This window comes from Amorphotheca resinae (genome assembly GCF_003019875.1).
Source record: "Amorphotheca resinae ATCC 22711 unplaced genomic scaffold M430scaffold_6, whole genome shotgun sequence".
Lineage (NCBI taxonomy): Eukaryota > Fungi > Ascomycota > Leotiomycetes > Helotiales > Amorphothecaceae > Amorphotheca > Amorphotheca resinae.
This window is the reverse complement of record NW_020194476.1, coordinates 1-20,782: the sequence shown is the minus strand read 5'-3', so window position 1 is coordinate 20,782 and position 20,782 is coordinate 1. Positions and strand designations below refer to the sequence as shown.

The following is a 20,782-nucleotide window of genomic DNA, read 5'->3' as shown; positions in this document are numbered from 1 at the left end:
TATTGGCTCATTCACACCGCTATAATGGAATACATTAAGGTACGAGACCGAGTTTTAAAACGGTCTCGCTAGAGACTGAACTTCACCGCCTATATATCTATTTCGCATCATGTCGAGAATGTGCCAATGTCTCGGTTCGAACCAGCCCCATTGGTCCACGTTTGCATTGTTGCGTTTGTTGAGGTTTGTTGTTAGTATAAGGGAGGTCGGGCTGTGTTCCTCTCCAGCTATATCTGAGTCTGCCCATTCGGCACATCTCGCTACGGCCCTTAGTGGTATATATCTGAAATACTTATCTGACGCACCTATCTGAAGCCTGACCTTTCTTAAGTAGTACAGGCACAAACCCGGAAGCAAGTGTATGACCCTAAACCTGGCTACATTGTTCCTGTAGCACTTAAGCAACGTCAGGCTTCAGACATGCCACTCGCATCTACCCTACCATACTGTGCAAAAGGCATACCTCCATAAAACATCTCTATGCGGGCTGTCTTGCTAGCTTATGAAACCTGGAGGGATGTTACCTATTGTGACATCGATGTTTTACATGAAACTTACCAATTTTACCGAGTGTAAGGTCCGACTTACTTCAACTTGGCTCGTCCTGTTTGCCTCTTACTTACTTGAACTAGGGAATATCTACAAGCAACAGTAAACCTATAAATAGAGAAAGGCAAATTCAAAATCAAAAATCAAACTCGAACAACGACACAAAGAAAATAAAGATGCAGAAAGCCAAAGAAAACAAGCAAAACAAACCTATAACAGCAGCTTACAGCTTACTATATATCATCAACCATATCTTCCTCCCTCCCAAGCTACCACAAGAGGATAATACCGACATCATGGAAGATCTTGCGCTCACAGAGGAATTTAGGGCTGCGTTGGAGTCATTCATGGCCCACCTTCCTCCAGAAGATCGCTTGGAATGGGCATCTTGCGCTAAGATGCTAAGCAGGATACTTGAGACGAGAGATCCATGTGGAGATATGCTAGTTGAAAATGTCAAGATGAGCCTTGGACAGATGACTAGCGGAGGCAGGCCGAATCCTGATAGAGCTACTGACTACGCTCACTCTCATAGATATCCTTCTATTCCATATTCGCGGTCAGAATGCTGGCCTCATCAGTCGTGCAACACCCCAACACTTCGTGTTCGAGTCGTTTAAACTCTCCCCTACCACCGCTGCCGTCATGGCAACAAAGGGTAGACTTCGACGCCATTTCCCTGGTCCGGCTATTGCATTGGGCAACGAGAAGATAGCTGAGACTTCTTTTTGCGAGGCTTTGGCAGAACTACTAGCACGGCTTGATATCGATACCCCGATAGAGTCAGTCCCTGTTGTATCAAAAGCTGGCTCTCACACCACGGAGATTCGGGATACCGTGCATCCAAAGTTCGTCACGGAGATGCTCACCGGACAACCCGCGGATGTTTCTCGCATCCATAAGCGCACACGCGATGATGTGCTCTGGAACGATGCTTTGAAACCTTGGCGCCGGTCACCCCTCTGGCTGCTACTTCGCGTCGCGCTACAAACCAGTCTCGTTACTGGACATGAAGATCACAGACCGTACAAATCATTCATGGTCTTCTTCATGGCACGTATCTTGAAGCGCGCCTTGCAGGCCGCTATGCCTAGCGATACACTATTCGTTATGGCTACCAAGATCAGTAGACGAGCATTAAAGCTCTCTATGATAGATGAGCAGCCCTGGATGCGATATGTCCACGACATTATTAAGGCAGCTCAGGCTGAAATTACCAGCAGGTGGCACGTGATCGAGCAGAAAACAGATCCACTTGGGCTACAGTCAAAATGGAACCCGTCGCAATTGTCATTCGATAAAGATATAGGGTTGAGCCTCTTAAGTCTCCAGCCTTACCTCGGTGGAAGACCGAAGCTGGAAGACATACCTGTGGATGCTGGCAAGTTCCAGCCGAACTGTGGCCAACGTATTGATCAACTTGAGTCAAAGCTTCCTCAGTTCGGCTCGAAGGTCAATGATCGTCTGTCACTCATGGACGTCGAAATCTGGGTTCAAGAGCACCTAGATGGATGGCTATGTGCCAACCTGACGTTACAAGATGCCTGCGCACGACTAGCGGGGCTAGTCCAAGCCTACACCATTGTTGCCGGCCCCGTGTATGGCGAGAGTGCCGAGGATACATCACTAATGCTGCTTACGGTCATGGATATATGGGTAGCTCTAGACAAGTGTGCTACTCATCAATACCCACTGTTAAAAGAGTATGATTCTGGATTCCCTACGACATTATTTGATCCCTTGTTGCTTCCCAAAAAAATTCACCTAGAGCGGCTAGTCCGTGTCGAACAACATATCAAGCAGAGGAAAAGCGAATCTACACGTCTTTCTGCTCTTATTTTTCGAAACATCAACAAGGCCAACAGCTTTGCTGTCAAATATTTTGAGCGTTCATTCAGCCATCAAGAGCTCCGGCGCAAGATCGAGTTGGCAGCAGAGCTCGAACGGGCGCAGAAAAAAGAGGAGCTGACACGTAAACGCGAAGAGTACAATCGCCTGATGCGAGAGTCGGACTCATTGAGCCATGCGGAGGAGACTGGATTTGACCGCTACCGCGAGTACCCCATCCATCCGTCAAGCTGCTACAAGTGTCAGTTGAAACAGAGAGCTGGGGGTCTTGATATTACCATCCACGAGTGGCCGCTTCCCCAGACCGAAGTAGAAGCGAAGTGTACCGTGTTCGAACTGGACGTACCAGTCGCGATATCCAAGTGGAGGGATACGACGCATACCCTGCTCCCCGAGATATTTCTGAACAAGAGGACAACGTATATTCCCTCAGGGACTTCGACGGCTTGAGAAACTACGTGCAAGGCCCAATGGGAAGGCTGCAACTTGCTTCCAAGGCGAAACCGTTCATCGTAGCCCACTACCGCATCAAGAAGATTCCGCAAGCAACTAAGGGGAATATCTGCGTGAACAACGGCCTGCATTATTCCATGTACGACTCGAAGTCACGGCAGTGGACAACAGAAGCGAGGTGTGATATCTGGAGGATCTGTACTCTGCAGCTCCCAGCTGGATCTTACAGCAAACTGCAGTACACCGTAGACAAAACCACCCACACGTCAAATGAGGCCATCGCTTGGCAGTCCGAGTGCCCGACAGTGCTTAACTTGCATGAGTACTATCAATTTGCAACGTTGAGATCAGGTCATCGGCTTCAGTGGCGTAACATCGCCCGTGAACTGACCGCTTATATCCTCAATTTCAGTCGGGAGGAGACACATATCTTGATTATCCAGGCAGCCTGGCAGGCCCAGTGCCAGCACGGTACAAGAGCTTGTCGCGAAGCTCATGTTGACCTCGAAGAAGAAGAGTTTGGAACAACGCTGCTATCGGTCTTGCATCAGGCGCTTGATGCCGTGGAGGGCAACTGGCAAGGCGCTACCGCAGCACGCACTTTTGTCATGCTTGCCGCCCGGCTCCTCTCCTTATCCTCGCATCGTGCAGTTCGCGATGGCTGTTACTTATTCTTGCGACGAGCAAGAGATGTCGCTCTATGTTGGGTCCGAGACGTGGGCCGCCTGCTTCACGAGGAGCAGGATCCGGAAGAGCTAAAGGCCATGAATTTGCGGACCCTAGAGATGGCCCTCATATACTATAGCACTTCTGATGTGGACCAGATACACCTCTCGGCACTGCTGAGAACAGATGAAGATGTTACTGTAATAATTGAGTGTAGCATCATCATCCACGATCGTTGTCCTGCTATGACACGGGACTTACCTACACCCTTGAGGATGCTACTTTGGCGATTTGAGAGGCTATCCCATTCCCTTAAAGGGTATCTGCGCCAGCAAATTCTTCGCACACAGGGGGGCATTGACAAGGCCATACGACGAGTCTGGGCTGGATACCTTCCGGGAAGTCCTTGGGCCGCCATCCAAAGCCCCAACCAGCGGTGGGTAATGACCGAGACTTCCCCCGACGGTGGTCTTACCATGACAGTGCATTATAATACCTTGGATGGGAGCCTGCTCATCAATGGATCGCCGCTGACGAGACTTCCCCGACCGTATGAACTTCACGACACTTATCGTCGACTTTTCAACGAGGTATTATATGCGTCCCCGTTGGCAAGGCCACTAGAACTAATATATTACAATGAATAGAAAGTCCTGGATGTTGTTCCGTCGAAGATGGCCGGAATGATATTCGCGACGCGGAACACCGTCGGCGGGCAACAGGTATTGTCTTATAGGCTAGTAAAGATATACACGCTAACCAGAAGCTTGTTCATAGCCTCCTGGCTCTCGCAACTGTCCCAGGTCTTCGAGCGCTGTTGCCTCCTCGGCATTCGACATTCCAACTCAAAGATGGGTATATGCCAATGCGAAAGCGACTCGTAGGCGTAATAGAAGGTCATACGCTGCCGTTTTATGAGTATAACCTACCAAAACTCCCCGGGGAGAATAAGAATCATGCAAACGCGCGGCGATTACAGAGGTATCGAACTGCAAGAATCAAGTGCATAGAGAGGTTCACGACAGATCTTATTATCCAGTGGCCGACAGCCATCGACTCTTCTGGTTGTTTTGATTCATTTTATCATGATGACGGAGGAGTTGTTGTTTTTGGGGGGGGGGTCACGAAGAGTTGCTGACGTCATCGGTGACAGGTCGCTTACCAGACTATGTATGGCGCAGAAAATTCTGGAGTTCGCCGACCAGCTTTGGCTTGTGAATGTGGAATATCCCGGCCTTTTGAGCCAGCTCCCCCAGTCGAAATCCGACTTGTGAGATCAAGAAGGTAATCAGCAGGGTTGGTTTGAGGTGGCATATCGTATCGAAAATAACATGCTGTGCCCTCTAAAATTCGAAGAGGTCTTGAACGGTCTTCCCCTATCTTCTTTCTAAACATTGCACCGGACCTGCAAAACTGCGCTGGCTGCAACAAGATTCGTTCAATCAGTACCGTACTGTCATCTATCCTAATCCAGCAAAATTCCTATTAAAGCCTGCAATTATTCCCATTTGGTCATCTCCTACTTCCGAACTACAAGCACAGCCCATCCGAGAAGTCTATATCCAGCAATAATGCCAATCAGGATGCCAACCCAGGTGCCCTTAAGACCAACCTCATACCTATATTAATCTAAAATCCTAGTTCCCGTAATCTGACACTAAGGAGCGAGCGTGGTCTGATACATGTAGTTACAGCCTGTGCCGCAGGAATACGTTTAGTATTAGAATTGATTGACCATCATACCTTGGAAGACCTACCGCTATAGGACTGTTAGTTGTCATGTATACCGGTTAAGATGAAGGGGGCTACCGAGAGAACTAACCTGGTAGTCAATGTACGAGAATACGTAGTACCAGAAAACGTTAAGAATGTTAGGTGGTACAAGAAAGCCTCCTACGCTTATCTACAGGCTATTGGCGAATGCTGTTAGTACAAGTGTAACGACAAAATTAGGGAACAATGATGAAATAAGGACAACTAGAGATTCGGCTGCTACTAGATCGAGGAACAGCCACATGATCTATGTAAAGAACGCCTCCGCCGTTAGTTAGAAACCTAAGAGCTAGTAGGCGACAACAGAGAAGAGGACAGCGATAATAAACAGGTAGGGAAGACCGATAATGAAGTTCGAGAGGACAAAGGGTGCGGCGCCATATAGTCCGTTTGCCCGTTCCTTGGCAAAGGCAGCGCGGTCTTCTAAGAAGGCAGGAACATAGGCGACTACTATGAAACTCATAAAAGCACTCCTAAAGAAGATGGCATTAATAAACGGTTAGATATCGGCTTGACTAGATCCGAGTCTGAGCCAGACTGTCCCTATCATGATAGCTAATCCTAGGTACATTATCACTCGAATAGCATACGCGACGACATCTCTGTAACTCTTGATGAAGGCGCGGTGAATAAGGGCTATAATGAGAAGGAAAACTCCTGCTCCTGCGGCTTTAGACTTAGGCACCTTGTCACTAGAGGATCTCTGGTTAGTATTCTTGATCTCTGTAGTAATTGACTCCGCTATAGCAGAAGTAGCCCACGATTCTTGTATACTGCCTAGTTGTTTTATCGCAGCCTCTTGATCTTGTGAAAAGTCGACATTCATCAACTTAAGTACAAACTCGGCTAGGTTCGTGTAAGGAGGAATTAGATGACCTATGCCTTTAAAGAAGGGCGCTATTTTAGGAACAGAACCGAAATAGTAAGGCTTTCCTACAGAAAGTAAAAGCACCTTGTCGAACATCTAGAAGGTGGTTAAGGAGGGTTGGTAAATGCTCGCAACTACAATCAACTGTCTCTCTTAGTATTAGCCGTCTAACTCGCGGGGCTTCAACTTACGTTATTCTGCTAGGCAATGCTCTTAATGAACGAGATCACCTCTAAACTAGCTGTAGAATCAAGTCCGCTTATAGGTTCGTCGAGGAACAACAGCTTCGGGCCTGTGATCAATTGACTAGCGACACTAACACGACGTTTTTGGCCTCTACTAATGCCCTTTCGAATAGGGGTTCTAACCAGAGTATGCTGTTGTTTTCAGAGGCCAAACGAGTCAAGTAGACCAGTAATAAGATTCATGCGCTCTAGTTTAGATAGACTTCTGGATTACATTAGCGAGAATTAGGTCTTTGTTATAAGAAAGGGAAAGCATACGATGCGTTGGATAATCTTGCGGCGAAGCTTAAAGTCTCCTGTACTGTTAAGGAGCCGATAAGGGCGTCCTCTTGCTCTACATAGGAGCTGATCTGACAGAAAGCTTCTCGAGATCGACTAATACTATTGACAAGAGCTACGCCAGCAACCTTAGCTCCTGCGGTAGCATCACGATAGGCAAGCACGTTTAATAGAGTGGTTTTACCGTATCCTAATGGTCCTATCAAAGCACACAATTCGCCTAAACTGTGTTAGTAATACGTATTCTACCATTACAGGAAGTCGACAAACTAGCCTTAACAATTCTACTAACACTATATAAGAGGGCCTTTGGCTGCTTCGTCTTGTGGTCTTTAACTGTGACAGTAATATCTTGCCACCCGAAATTCTTGACTAGAGTATTCTACAGGTGTATATTCATAGCCTTTTTCTTAACGTCTAAAATAAATGCATCTTGCGATAAATGGGTAGTGTCTCCGTCGGACACTACATTGGGGGCGGCCATATGAGGAGGGATTGCTTAGAGATGGAGCTGGAGACTACCCGCTGGAAAGGTGATATCTGTTAAGATGTTTGAATAATGCGGCTAATGCTGCTACGGATCTATCCTTATAAACGACAACAGTATGGGCCATTTAATCGCCGAGCATGAGGGTAGGTCCCCGACCAGTACCGTACGTCAGGCTAGTAGATCACACGACTATCCGGAAAAAAAACGTGAAAGGGAGGGGAGGGGGGCGATATGACTGAGTAATAATTCTAACTAAATAGCTACAGTGGGAGTAGTACATACTCTAAGCATCGTAAATAGCATCTATATCTATATCCTCACTGTCACCATCCTGTACCGTTCATGTGGTTATGGTAGCTCGAATCAATATACTACCACTAATTGGTGCCTCAGGCCTCCGTATACAACTGTCGGCGACCTGTGAGACCAGGTGAGGGAAACGCTCTGCTGTGAGGTCCCGCCTTGAGGTTAATAAACATACATGGTGCTTCGAGCCGCATCCGTGGCGGGGGTAGGAGCGCATCGTTGGGATGGTCTTTACTATGATCTGTACGTTGGCGGATTGGCGTGCTTTCTCTTCAATTTGTTCCTAACACTGGCTGACTAGCTGACTGTTTGCGGATGCATATATTTGTTATCAGGTCTTTTCCGTTATGTCTCTCAACTTGGGCGCAACATCATTCCCACGAAAAATGATTAGCCGCCATCTGGTCCACGTGACGTCACCTCGGCGATGCACCTGGCAAGAGATCCTTAGCTCAAGTACGATAAGGATGACGTGACATCAAAGCTTAGAGAATGGATACGTCATGTCGTTCATATGACATCGTAAGCATCTATTCATAAATAGAGGTGGTGTTATTTAGCTGTCGATTCGATTGTTTATTTTCAAATAAGAAACTATTTTGTCTCCTCCAGCACCTCAATATCATGACTTCTTTAGAATCTGGCTCCTTCATGGCAGCAAGCTCGGCTTTTTCCCACTCTGAATCCTCTATAGCGGCAGGCTTTGGAAGGATAAGCATCCCAGATTTGACCTCATATTCATGAGAGTGCCAAAGTCTCCTCTCCTCCTCTGGAAATGTTTCATAAACATCACGTGGAACCATATATTCCACGCCAATCAATCGAGCATCCTTCTCATGGGAATCATAAATAAGGCACTGACGCAAATCTTATTACGTACGTATTATTATTTGTAGCTAGAAATGCTACGCAGAGATAACTCACTATGGCGAACATGGGCACAATAATGTGCAGCTTCAACGTAACGTGCTTTGCCTTGTTTTGCATCTTCAGCGTAGATATGAATAGCGGTCAAGAATTCACAAATGCTATGAAATGGTTTGAATTCCTGATATTCCTTTGGTTTAGCAGAGTTTAGATAGAGTAGCCAATACCTTTACTAGACTAAATACAAGCAGATATTAAAGACTGGCTTACAGGATCATCAACCTGTATGGAAAGACCTGGCATTTTTGGGAAGTCGATGCTGGTCATGAGTTCCCTATGGGTGCGTTGTTTATACCCAACTTAGATTTTGTTGTGGCTGACACGCACTCTACCTCTCTAGGATACCCTCACCTCATGGGCTCTGTTACTAGAGCTGATCAAGTTGACCTTGACGAAGCTATGGCAAAACGGAATGGACTCTTTAGCGTGCATCATGCTCACAAAGCAGACGCTAGAAAGTCAATTAAGGAGCCGACTACCTCGGAGTGTAAGTAATAGATTTCCATAGTCATTGGCGAGTCTAGTAATAATCTGTCTATAGATGCGAATTCGTGGTGGGAAACTGCTAAATAGTTCGATGTCGTATATTATCTTATCTTCGAATGTCTTGAACTAGTTCATTATAAAACGTTTAATTTAGTCTTGATTTCTCAACAAGACCTATCGTGTGAAAAATTCTTAACCCATGATACCTGTTGATAAATTAGCTCTCCTTCTATGGAGACGCAGAACAAGGTTAGGCCACGTGAAAGGATTCCGTGAACTATTGGTGAGTCTTGACAGCCTAGCTAGTGTAGATTGCCAGCGCGAATGATCTTTCTATTCTACGTTACTTTAATGCTATTACTAGCCACAGATACAACATTCTCGACTTACGAGGGCTAGACCTCTAAGGCCTTCATGTAAGCAGCGATAGCGGTAGATACAGGATGCTTGCTATTAGTCGTCAATCCAAGAATTATCAGAGCTAGCGAATCGGCCTTTCCCGTCGGATATTCTTCAGCCTCGACAGAGAGTTTTCCCTGCGTAAGAGTGCCTGTCTTATCGAAGATGACGTAAGAAACGTTTTGTGTAATCTTAATTGTTTCTACAGATTTAAATATTAGGCCGTGTTTTGCTGCTACACCTCCTGCGATTACAACTACCATTAGGACCGCCAGGCTAATAGCACAGGGGCAGGAGACAATAAGAGTAGAGATAGTGTATGTCATGGCAACAATACATGTTGTCGTCGCACTCTAGTACCGTACAGCTTTTCTAATTGCGACCCAAATCACGAATACCAGTACGGTGATAACAAGGATAAGAGGCACGAAGTAGCTGGCAACGCGATCGGCAATTTCCTAAATTCTCGGCTTAGACAATTTGGCCTTATCGACCATGACCCTAATGGTTTTAATAGTATTTTCGCCTAGTAGACAAGTGAGCCGGACTATAAGAGTGCCGGAATAGTTGATCGAGCCGGCAACCACAGCCATTCTAGGCTTCTTAGCAACTAGCGTAGCCTCGCCGGTAATCATAGATTCATTAACCTATGTCTCTCCCGCAATCACTATGCCATTAGTGACAACAGACGTGTTAGGTAAAACTTTAAATGTGTCTTGATATTAAAGGAGACGTGCATCGATCTCTTGTTCCTAGTAGGTTTTAGGATCTATGAGAAGTGCAGTAGGTGTCTGCAACGACTCAATTGAGATTGACTCGACAGCTCTCTGCAGGGCAAAAGCGCTAACCGCGCGTCTAACCATGATAAGTGTAACGAGTAAAGTACTAGTCTCAAAGAATTGTCTAGTCAATAACGGCTTTCCTGCTACTTGATAGGTATATGTAATAACCGAATAGACGTATGCCGTAGTAGTGCTCATAACGATAAGGAGGTCTATCTCTATCATCCGCAAGAAGATAAGAGCCTTTAAAGCCCTGTTATAAAAGGGTCTAGTAACGACAGCCTAAACGATCGTAGCGAGTCCTAATGAAATTGCTCTATAAAGTATTTTATGCTCTAGGAGAGGAGCCTACGCTAAAATAAGGACTAGTATAGTCAACAGAGTGGATAAAAGCGTCATAAAGAACGTCATGTAGACATAAGCTCTGCCTAAAGCGACCAGGGGACGAGCTACAACAGGAGCGAGTTTTGCCAACCAAAAGAATGGGCTTAAAAGCAAATCTCTAGCGCCAACGATTTTGGGGTGGTAGATGACGCGGATAGTGTTCTTGCTAAGGACGGTCAGATCGGCGACCCCAAGGGGCAAGTCTTCTTCGTGGGCGAAGTCCTGTACATTGCCGCCCACAATCATATCTAGCTCTTCCCCCGACTGTGTTATCTTCGTGCAAGTGAACCCAGTCATTTTCTCAATTGTCTTGATGATATTAACGCTATCAACAGCGGTAGATCCGGTCAGGTCAAACTCGGCTTGAGCCAAAACGAGACTAGTCTTGATGTTTGAAATTGCCGGAAGCGAATCGAGCGATCTGTAGAGTTTCTTCTCGCAACCAGTGCAGGTCATACCGTGGACGCTCAAGACAAGATGCTCAACCTCAAACCCTTCAGCCCGTCGGAACGTTCTAAACATAAGTCCCATGACAGCTTGCTCGTTGGACTCTTTGGAACAGGGATCAAAGTCAGATGGCTGAACGTGAGTAACAGAGAGCCTTTCGTACTCATCTACTAGCTTGGTGTCTAGGAGAGATCGTGGCTGGGTAGACAAGAAACGCAATCCGGCGGGCAGACACCCTTGGATATCTATACTCATCCCTCGTCGTCCGAAATTATCTCGGAATCCGGTCTAACTTGAAGTGAGCCCCGAAGCCCGCCGGCTACCAGCCCATAACCCTAAAGTATGACCTCTGTGGTGTTCCCTGGGACTGTACATGTTGTGGTGTTAATTGATAGGTGATATGCGGAGGCGGGTTTGACTGAGATAATTGGGTGTCCAAGTCGAACATTTGGGAATGATTGACCATAAACACTGGGCTAGGATTGCGAGAAAGCGGAACAGGAGCTAATTCTTGAAGTTTCGGAGCGCTGTGACGTTGATGGTGGCTGGTGCTACTTGTTGACCTGGTTGTACAGCTGGAAGTAATGAATTGATGTGATGTGGACTTGCCGGGAATGACTTGCAGCTCCTGTGTAGGGACAATTACCAAGGCTGTGCAGCAGCTAGAATATGTGGGAACAGTGGAGGTCAACCTAGTCTCTAACAGTGCCACGGTTGTGTTCAAAGGTGAGGAACATCTGACGAGCATAAAGCAAGCAATTGAAGATGTAGGTTACGAAGCTAGCCTTGACGACCTGGTCAATTTGGACGAGTCCCGCAAAACCCACATTCAAAGGACGGTCGCTATACAGGTTGTTGGAATGTATTGTTCTCATTGTCCTCCGCGGATCTCCGATGCCTTGGATAAGAGCTTTGGTGAAAAGGTGCAGGTTGAGAGTCCTCCAACTATATCCGATCCAATCCTCAGGATCAGCTACATCCCGCAGGCGCCGGATTTTACGATCAGGCAAATAATCGCCTCCATCGCCGCAGTCGATGCTGCATTCGAGCCGTTCATTTACCACCCACCCTCGCTTGAGCAACGGTCTCAGAAGATGCGTGCTCGTGAGCAGCGACGAATCCTTCTTCGCCTTGCGCTCTCGATCGTCGTCGCTATCCCGACATTTATTGTGGGGATTGTTCTAATGAACCTGGTCGACTCACGCAGTCCGAGTCGTCAATTCATCATGGAGCCTATGTGGGCTAGACGCGTCAGTCGGGCTGAATAGGCTCTATTCATAATAGCGACACCCGTCTACTTCTTTGCCGCCGATGTCTTCCATGTTCGCGCCTTCAAGGAGCTGCGGGCGATGTGGAGACCTAGGAGCACCACTCCACTACTTCGGAGGTTTTATCGATTCGGGAGCATGAATATGCTTATCTCTTTAGGAACCACTATCGCATATTTCTCTTCCATAGCAGAACTTGCTCTTGCCGCAACCCAAACGACAGACACGGCTTCAATAGCGGCGAGCTCATCGTACTTTAACTCCGTAGTCTTTCTTACCATGTTTCTTCTCATTGGCAGGTTCCTTGAAGCCTATAGCAAAGCCAAAACGGGCGACGCTGTGACCTTGCTAGGGAAGCTAAGGCCAACAGAGGCCATCCTCATTGATCCTATCCGCAGTCGGCTTCAGCCTGCAGAGCCTACAACCCACAAGACCCCTGTCGATCTACTTGACGTTGGCGACACCGTTAAGATTGTGCACGGTGCCTCACCCCCATCTGATGGTACTATCGTGGAAGGAGAAGCGAAGTTTGATGAGTCTAGCTTGACCGGGGAGTCTCGGCTTGTCGCCAAGGATGTCGGCGACGGCGTGTTTACAGGGACTGTTAATAAGGGAGGTCCAATATCGGTACGGATATCAAACGTCTCAGGGACATCGATACTCGACCAAATCGTCAGGGTGGTGCGTAAGGGCCAGGCAAGGCGAGCCCCCATCGAACGCGTTACGGATGCGATAACGAGTCACTTTGTCCCTCTCGTGGTTCTGATCAGAGTCTCTACTTGGATCATCTGGCTAGCTCTTGGGTTGTCCGGCTCCCTGCCAGCAAGCTATCGCGATACGAACGTTAGAGGTTGGCCTCTTTAGTCTCTACAATTTTCGATAGCCGTCTTCGTTATCGCTTGCCCCTGTGGCATTGGTCTCGCTACTCCGACCGCCCTCTTTGTTAGCGGTGGTCTGGCCGCACAACATGGCATTCTCGTTAAAGGCGGTAGAGAAGCGTTCCAGGAGGCCAGCGGGCTTGACTGCATTGTGTTTGACAAGACGGGGACCTTGACTGAAGGTAGAGAGCCGACCGTGACGGGGTATGAATGCCTGTCTGCCGACGATGAGAAGACGGTATTGGGGATGGTGCAGCGGTTAGAGGACAGTAGTAGCCACCCTGTTGGGAAGGCCTTGGTCGCTTTCTGCGAAACCAGAGAAGCAGAAAGCATTAGTGTTAATCACATCACTGAAATACCTGGAAAAGGCATGAGAGGCATGTTTATGCCCAACTCACAAGACCAACAGGAAGTGGAGATCCTCCTTGGCAACGAGGCCCTGATGTTTGGTCCCCACGTCACCGCGACCTTGGATGTATGGAAAGAACAAGGGAAACCCGTCGCACTATTTGCCATGAGCGTGCCCTTGCAATCGTTGGCAACAAGCGAAGCCGATACCAGAAGAACCCTATCAGCGGTTTTCGCGGTGTCCGACCAGATTCGCCCGGAGTCTGCTTCTGTGGTTCAAGCCCTTCAGTCCAGGGGCATTGAGGTTTGGATGCTGTCAGGTGACAATCTGACGACGGCCAGAGCTATCGGCAGGATGGTGGGCATCAGCGAGGGTAATGTCATTGCGGGAGTGCTACCCGACCAAAAGGGGGAGAAGATACGGCATCTTCAGCAGACCTTGGTCTGCAAAGGCAGGCGTAGTGCTGGAAAGAGAGCCACGGTGGCGATGGTGGGTGATAGTATCAATGATGCTCCGGCATTGACCATTACAGACGTTGGTATTGCCATTAGATCTGGCTCTGACGTTGCGATATCATCTGCTGAGTTCGTACTCATGTCATCTCGCCTGACTTCACTTCTCATACTCATCGATCTAAGCCGCATTGTCTTCAGGAGGGTATGGTTCAACTTCGGATAGGCCCTCGTCTACAATCTCGTCGCACTGCCTATTGCCGCAGGGGTTTTGTACCCGGTGAAGAGTAACGGGAGTCACATCAGGCTTGATCCCGTCTGGGCAAGTTTGGCCATGGCATTAAGTAGTGTTAGCGTGGTCTACAGCAGTCTACTTTTAAGGAGCAGGTTGCCAGGAGTGGGCTTCAGATCAACGGAATTTCCCCAGAAAGCTTGAAAGAGTGGAAGCACATCCCTACCTCACGGCTCTTGAAGCTCTTTATCATTACTTTGATATTTGTAATCTAGAACTCTACGTTATAAAGATTATTGCAATGCTCCTGTCTCTAGCTGGATGGCGCACAGTTGTACATATGATGTGGTGGGTATTCTTGTCGCGCAAACTATGTGGGCTTACGCGATTTCGACTGCGCTATTCTAAGCCTGTACGATAGTTCCTTTAAGGAGATCTGAGTATGAGCTCTGCGATCACTCAGAAACATTCCACTACCATATGCTCAAAAGTAGACGATCACTGTTGGAGGCCTTACACTCGTTGACACGAAATTCGCCATACTTTCTTGGCTGTACAGTGTTACGCTAAGTGCATTGCATTCGCTGGTTGACCAGAGCCTCTTTTGCACACGCGGAGCGAAATGTCTTCGGCAGCGTCTTATCTCAATATATAGAACCTTAATCAATCAATCTACTCTTGTAAACTCTATTTCTACTGAATTATGCTTGGAAAAGCCAGGGGTGCATTTCTACTTTCGCAAGGATCTGTACCACTAGTGCGTTGTTGCTCCGATGGAGGATGACGTCGCTTTAATCTGTAAGCCCGGCTCAGCTCATAGATATAGAGCTTCACTACCTCAACCCTTTCGAAGTCACTCTTATCACATCCACACCTTTCCAATATCCGAGTCCTGTTGGTGGTACTCCTATTACTCTATCTCCTAGTCATCATTTCAATCAAGCACGCATACCGGTCCCCAAGACAAACTATACTGACAAGATGGAAGCCCTTTACTTGCCTTCCATGTCATATACACCTCCATATCCCGTCTCAGTCGTCTCCTGGGTCTCGATAGCTATTGCCTCCCTCGCCTCCCTTTGGCTGACATTCGACATCGTCTATCGTCGAGGATGGAGGACTATGATGGCTATCATGTGAAACCCCCCTTCCTTTCCCCCCAAAACTCTAATGGACTCAGTTTCTCTTTAAAAGTCCGTACGCTGACCTAGAAACCTTCTCTGAGGCTGTAGGATCCCAGTCTACGTTATCAACGCGCTGTACCTGTGGCCAATCACTGTTTGGACGTACCTCGAATACGGGAGGCCGTCCATGCCGGTAAAGAAGAATGTCCAGGATGGAGCTGCGGCCAGCGAACACGATCCCCTCTTGCACCAGCACTCGACAGACACAGTTCACCATTCTGGAATGCACGGCACTGAAAACGCGAACGCTTATGCCGGGCATAACATGGGTAATAGTGGAGGAGCCCATCAGCGCCACCGTGAGATGAGTGCTGACAGACCCATCTTCGCCACTATTACTATCGCAACCTGCCATTGTGGTGCTGGCTGCGTTCTCGGCGATATCGTTGGGGAATGGCTGGTCTATAGGACAGGCGTAACAATCGGTGGGAGTATGCTCTATGCTGCCTTCATCATCGGTGGGTCTGCGTCCATTACCGATCTACAACCCCTCCGAGGTGCTCCGTAAGGCTTGCTGAGCGACTGAACTTTCGCACAGATTTCGTACTCGCTCTCCTCTTTGGCATCGTCTTTCAGTACTTTTCCATCGCTCCAATGGCCGGGGACTACGGCTGGAAAACCATCGTCCGCTCTATTAAGGCCGATTTCCTGTCACTGACCTTCTTCGAAGTCGGTCTCTTTGGCTGGATGGCTATCTTTGATCTTTTAATCTTCGATCAGAAGCTAGGTATGAATACTGCAACCTATTGGTTTATGATGCAGGTTAGTGACATCCCCGAATCTGATCCCTCTCGATGAGACTAGTGTTGAGATGTCTCAGATCGGTATGTTCTTTGGACACTGGACTGGATTCCCCATCAACTGGTGGTTGGTCACTAGAGGCATCAAGGAAGCCTGTGCTTAACTGAAAGATGGCTAAGCTCTGAGCTCACAGACCTTGCCCGGGTTTTGCCCCGAAGTCATAGTGAGATCAACCGTCGGATTCGCGCAAGAGGAGTGGATCTAGAACAAAAGATGCGAATATAAGCTGTAGTGATTTGTCGGGCAGGTTGCGTGGCTATTGTGGTGTGTAAAAGAACTGCAAATGCAAGGCACTTTCATTTACCACTAGTAACGTCTAATGAGTAAACATACCAACCAGCCATCTTGTCTTGCCCTCCGAGCGGAATGCAGTTCTAACTTCGGTTCAATCTCGTCTTAATGGCCATCACTGAAACAAAAGAGACCCCCGAGTAAAAGAGACACTCAAGGCACTAACGCAAACGAACTCATAAGTCTCCCTGTAATATCGAATCCATGTGCAAAGACTTCACAAGGTCTTGGAGAGTTAGACTCCAGCACTACATCCGTACAACCAGTGCTACATCCATACAACAAATAGTGCGATCTACAAAGTGAATGAAATAAAGTCTTCACCCGTCTCGGTGCAGCCCTCGCCATCACCGCCAAGGAAGTAAAGTGAAGTAAAGTGCACATAACAGACACAGTTCAATGGGAGAAAACTCATAAATCACGATTAATGAACAGTACCTATCTTAGCGGAGCGTAGGTCACGTTCATAGACAAATTTTAACACAAGCTTTGGAGGGAGTCTCGGGGCCTAGTCAACAACAGCAACAGATATACGCCGTAAATGAACATATATGTTATCCAGAAGATTTCATCTGAAGGGGACAAACAGCAATAATACCTCCACGGCGATATAACCAACTAATAGAGCGGGTGACGCTCAGTATCTATACAGGATATCATCTTACAAGAGTCCAGCAAGGACGAGTGCCAACGCCGCGCTGAAAGTAACGACCATAGCCACGCCGCGGTGTCCCTGCTCGACCACCAGACTGCTCGAAGCGCTTGTGGAGCCACTTGCTAGTTTCGGGGTCGATGTAGCTGTTGCCGTTGCTGTCGTCATCGACTCTGTCGGTGATGCCATGGAGAAGTTGCTTGCTCTCAAGATGTCGGCGATTTGGCTTTCACCCTCGACGAGAACTAGGCCCATTCCGCTCTGGAGGTGCGGGTTAATTTGTGACTGTTTTTCGATGGGCTGTCATGGGTGGAAGAGGAGGGAGGGGGGGACGTACGACTAAATGCCATTGAATGTGGCAGTGGAGGAGCCAGGCGCCTGGGTTATCGGTCAGGTAACTAGGTCTGTGTTAGTACTGTTGTATTTGATTAAGAGTAGTTGTATGTACCGAATGGCAACCCAGCCGGAGGCTGGCAAGTCGGTCGTGTCGCGGAATGGCGGGTCGACCGTATTTATGAGAGCTGCCGGTGCGTCTGCGACCGAGGCATATGGGAATCCTCCATCGCCAGAGCCTAGGACCCAGAACTTGTGACCATGAAGATGCATCGGGTGGCCCATCTGTTTTCGATAAGGTTAACTCGTGCATCAATGGGAGGGTAAAGCATAGCTACCATGTCCATAGAGTCATTCGAGATAGTCAAGATGATGTCGATTGTTGAGTTGAAAGGCATATGGAGTGTCGAACCTGCCATCCAGCCATCCGAGCTGTTTCCAAAAACAATTGGTACCTTTGGCTCGGAGTATGGATACTTGTCAATGACCCATTCGACAATGCCTGTCTGACTGACTTGGAACCCCTTAGTCAAATCTGCTTTCTTGGAGGGCGGCCTGTTCCCGTCGAAAGGTGCGAGCATAGCTGGATCAAGTTGAGTTGCGCCTCCTTTTGCTGATCCATTGACCAACGTCCAAATGGAGGATGCATTGTAGGGAGCAGGAATAGTACTGGCCATCATCGCAGAACTCTTGTACATTGTCAGTGGTAATCGGATTTCTGCAGGAACTGTATCTAACATACACTGTAGCGCATGACAGCTTGGCCCTCGAGCACCTGCTGCATATCACCCGTGGGGTATGTAGCGAATCTCAGAGCGTAATCTCCTGGCATCTGGTCGAGCTTGATCATGACGGAGTAGCGTTGTCCGAGTGCCATGTATAGAACCTGGACGAGCAATCAGAACACGGTTTCTAGTATGAAGTCGTAATGACTTACCTTGGCCTCCTGAAGATCGACGTATAGACCGTCTGCAGCATACACATACATAGAGTGCGCGTCGAGTGACACACTAAGCTTGGCAACTGATCCCGAATTGACGAGGTTAAGAGCCAGCCATCCCAGCGTGGCGTTTCCAGTAACGATCATTAAGGGAGAGGTGGTATTTTTACATGTATCCGCCGGCAAAGAGCTCTCATTGTAGCCAGGTTTGAACATCATTGGCGGAGTGCACCCACGAGGTGTTAGGGAGGTTAGCATACCTGACATAGCCGACATACTGGGGCTTGCCATTGGCATCGACAACGATGACGCCGCCATCCCAGGAATGCTCGACTGTGGTAGCATGCCTGCCATGCTCGTAGTTGTGCTATCGCTTGCCATCAACACCGAAGTCGCCGCGGCTTCCATCATGGTCGACGAAGAAGTCATTGCCATCATCATGCTAGCCATCTGTCTAGCTTTCATTCCTGCCATGGTCATAGGTGCAGGACTCAGTCCGAGACCGGTTCCAGCCTCAAGGATGTAGTCTGGAAGACATCGTACCTGACCCATTCCGTTTGCCAAAAGACTGTCAACACAAGAGGGGAAGACGCCATTCTCGAAGTATGTCGCATATATAGTGTCCGAGGTGCTGTGAGTCCAATCGTTTAGCATGATTGAGGTTGCGTCCATCTCAGCCTGCAGGAGCGCTTTCGTAGCGGCAGTGTCATTCGCTAGACTCTCGAACGGGCGACGACGTAACGAAGAAGGACGAATCAATAGCGGACCACGGATTGCGTCGTCGTAGTAGGCGCGGAAGTGGGAGTGATACCAATAAAACCCGTACTCAGTCCCGGTGCTGAACTTGTAAGTAAAGTTTCCTCCAGGCGGAATGGGATACTGCAAGTCGTAGTCAGCGATTATTTCTGACGGTTATAGGAGCTCAAACTAACTTGCGAAACACCTGGAACACCATCCATCTGGGGTGTGCCACGCTGGAGTAGGCCTATATCGTATGTCAGCTTTCATGGCGGTTGGAAGGATGATTTCAAGCCAGAGGGACTCCTCAGATTGCGTTATGGGATACTCACCATGCCAATGGATCGTGCTTGCTACTGGCAGATCATTTTGTACAAAGACCTCTAAATCATCTCCCTCATTAATGTCGATAAGGGGAGCAGGCTGTTGTCCGTTGATGAGGTAAACTTGTCGAGTAAAGCCATCTGTTCCAGGTCTCAGTGTTTGTTGGTACCCTTAGAGACCTCAGGAAGGTATTACCTGGCGCATTTGATCCCGTGTGGATCGTAAAGTTAAATCTGCGTAGAGCAGCAGATGCTGCTCCAGTCCACGCCAGAAGCAGACAGGCTGAAAAAAGTGGAATGGGCAACATTTTGATGTGTGAAAGTTCAAAAGACTATTTCATGTTTTGTTGTAATATGACTATTGGAAAGTAGGTGCTGGTTAGTTATTTGTGAAATATGCCCAAGGCGACACAACAATCAGAATCGCCTCGAAAAAATGTTACTAAGTAAAGAGCGACCGGTCGGCGCTTGAGGGTTTTGTGCGGCGTGACCAGGGTCAATCAAAGTTCAAAATGGGAGGGGCTGTGCAAAACTGGGGTTCGGATTCGCTGGGCTCTTTCAGATTGGCGCCGTTCGTCGTCATTTCACGCACAAGTCGCTCAGGCACAAATCACTCGCCAAGCAATAATTTTCCCAGATTTGTTATATGGGACTTGAAATCAGAATGACGCCTCAGGCAAACGCTCCTCAGGGAAATAGGATACGCTGTTTCTCGTTACAAGGGACCCATCCCAAATCCTGATACCAATTTGCCTTCAGGAGATAAGAGTAAAGCTCTGTCTGTGTTGGTTGCGGAATCCTCGTCTTCTCGTTGCACAGCACTGCGTTCATTCCTTTGGTGTCCAGTGTTCTGGTACTGTACCCTCAGATGGAACTCTTCTCATGGCTTGTAAAAGCCTGGAGCGAGTGAGGCATATCTCCAGAGGCTGACTACGGTAGGCTACAAGATCATCATCGCTAGGGACGGCCAATCACAAGCCCTTCATATCTGTTTGACAATCCAATGCGCTGAATTTGGCCTCACGTTTTCAGATCCTACCCACAGACACATGATTTTTCTGGCTTCTGTTTATTGTACAGCCTGCCTACATGTTGGGCATGTTGGTTGTCTCCGAACCCATTCCACTAAACAGCCATGATGAAACACATGTCCACACGGCAATCGCTTTGGCTGGTAGCCCTGGTTTGCAGACAAAGCTGATGTCGACCACCAACGGCTCGTTAGGGGGCCAATGACAAGGCTATCTTTGAAGAAAGACGTCATACGTTAGAGACAAATAATACAGACATCCTGGGACTCAATTTGTTCCGTACTTGCATTTGCGCATTCATTAGGGTTAGGGTTAGGGTTAGGGTTAGGGTTAGGGTTAGGGTTAGGGTTAGGGTTAGGGTTAGGGTTAGGGTTAGGGTTAGGGTTAGGGTTAGGGTTAGGGTTAGGT

General features: G+C 48.0%; 8 protein-coding genes across 8 annotated transcripts; 4 read left to right on the top strand and 4 right to left on the bottom strand.

Moving 5' to 3' along the window:
* Positions 1-725: 725 nt before the first annotated feature.
* On the top strand, positions 726-4,790 carry M430DRAFT_27750 (hypothetical protein; the record flags this gene model as incomplete). The annotated part of the gene is made up of 6 exons (XM_024865709.1): positions 726-981; positions 1,085-2,638; positions 2,686-4,106; positions 4,164-4,238; positions 4,280-4,396; positions 4,698-4,790. 6 exons carry the CDS (start codon positions 726-728, stop codon positions 4,788-4,790), a joined length of 3,516 nt encoding a protein of 1,171 aa, XP_024720629.1.
* Positions 4,791-5,035: 245 nt separating this feature from the next.
* M430DRAFT_50364 (hypothetical protein) lies at positions 5,036-7,165 on the bottom strand (the record flags this gene model as incomplete). The annotated part of the gene is made up of 10 exons (XM_024868143.1): positions 5,036-5,128; positions 5,339-5,419; positions 5,450-5,536; positions 5,591-5,739; positions 5,806-6,253; positions 6,388-6,520; positions 6,557-6,607; positions 6,661-6,901; positions 6,952-7,063; positions 7,151-7,165. 10 exons carry the CDS (start codon positions 7,163-7,165, stop codon positions 5,036-5,038), a joined length of 1,410 nt encoding a protein of 469 aa, XP_024720628.1.
* Positions 7,166-7,396: 231 nt separating this feature from the next.
* M430DRAFT_237581 (hypothetical protein) lies at positions 7,397-7,758 on the bottom strand. The gene has a single exon (XM_024864959.1). The coding sequence runs from the start codon at positions 7,692-7,694 to the stop codon at positions 7,512-7,514; it is 183 nt and encodes a 60-aa protein (XP_024720627.1). The 5' UTR covers positions 7,695-7,758; the 3' UTR covers positions 7,397-7,511.
* Positions 7,759-8,173: 415 nt separating this feature from the next.
* Positions 8,174-9,819, top strand: M430DRAFT_58512 (hypothetical protein; the record flags this gene model as incomplete). The annotated part of the gene is made up of 7 exons (XM_024868732.1): positions 8,174-8,515; positions 8,617-8,684; positions 8,745-8,891; positions 9,112-9,173; positions 9,261-9,306; positions 9,498-9,606; positions 9,657-9,819. The coding sequence occupies exons 1-7, from the start codon at positions 8,403-8,405 to the stop codon at positions 9,817-9,819; spliced, it is 708 nt and encodes a 235-aa protein (XP_024720626.1). The 5' UTR covers positions 8,174-8,402.
* Positions 9,820-10,419: 600 nt separating this feature from the next.
* M430DRAFT_58511 (hypothetical protein) lies at positions 10,420-10,986 on the bottom strand (the record flags this gene model as incomplete). Its single annotated transcript, XM_024868731.1, has 1 exon — positions 10,420-10,986. One exon carries the CDS (start codon positions 10,984-10,986, stop codon positions 10,420-10,422), a length of 567 nt encoding a protein of 188 aa, XP_024720625.1.
* Positions 10,987-11,336: 350 nt separating this feature from the next.
* On the top strand, positions 11,337-14,285 carry M430DRAFT_275652 (hypothetical protein; the record flags this gene model as incomplete). Its single annotated transcript, XM_024865654.1, has 4 exons — positions 11,337-12,156; positions 12,187-13,020; positions 13,054-13,886; positions 14,076-14,285. The coding sequence occupies exons 1-4, from the start codon at positions 11,517-11,519 to the stop codon at positions 14,283-14,285; spliced, it is 2,517 nt and encodes an 838-aa protein (XP_024720624.1). The 5' UTR covers positions 11,337-11,516.
* Positions 14,286-14,854: 569 nt separating this feature from the next.
* On the top strand, positions 14,855-16,240 carry M430DRAFT_58510 (hypothetical protein; the record flags this gene model as incomplete). Its single annotated transcript, XM_024868730.1, has 5 exons — positions 14,855-14,879; positions 14,935-15,217; positions 15,314-15,723; positions 15,804-16,027; positions 16,086-16,240. 5 exons carry the CDS (start codon positions 14,855-14,857, stop codon positions 16,167-16,169), a joined length of 1,026 nt encoding a protein of 341 aa, XP_024720623.1. The 3' UTR covers positions 16,170-16,240.
* Positions 16,241-16,844: 604 nt separating this feature from the next.
* Positions 16,845-19,715, bottom strand: M430DRAFT_139487 (hypothetical protein). Its single transcript, XM_024862613.1, has 9 exons — positions 19,540-19,715; positions 19,353-19,484; positions 19,215-19,267; positions 18,280-19,161; positions 18,085-18,228; positions 17,681-18,031; positions 17,458-17,627; positions 17,347-17,407; positions 16,845-17,270 (listed from the first exon to the last, which is right to left on the bottom strand). The coding sequence occupies exons 1-9, from the start codon at positions 19,649-19,651 to the stop codon at positions 17,019-17,021; spliced, it is 2,157 nt and encodes a 718-aa protein (XP_024720622.1). The 5' UTR covers positions 19,652-19,715; the 3' UTR covers positions 16,845-17,018.
* Between the last annotated feature and the right edge of the window lie 1,067 nt (positions 19,716-20,782).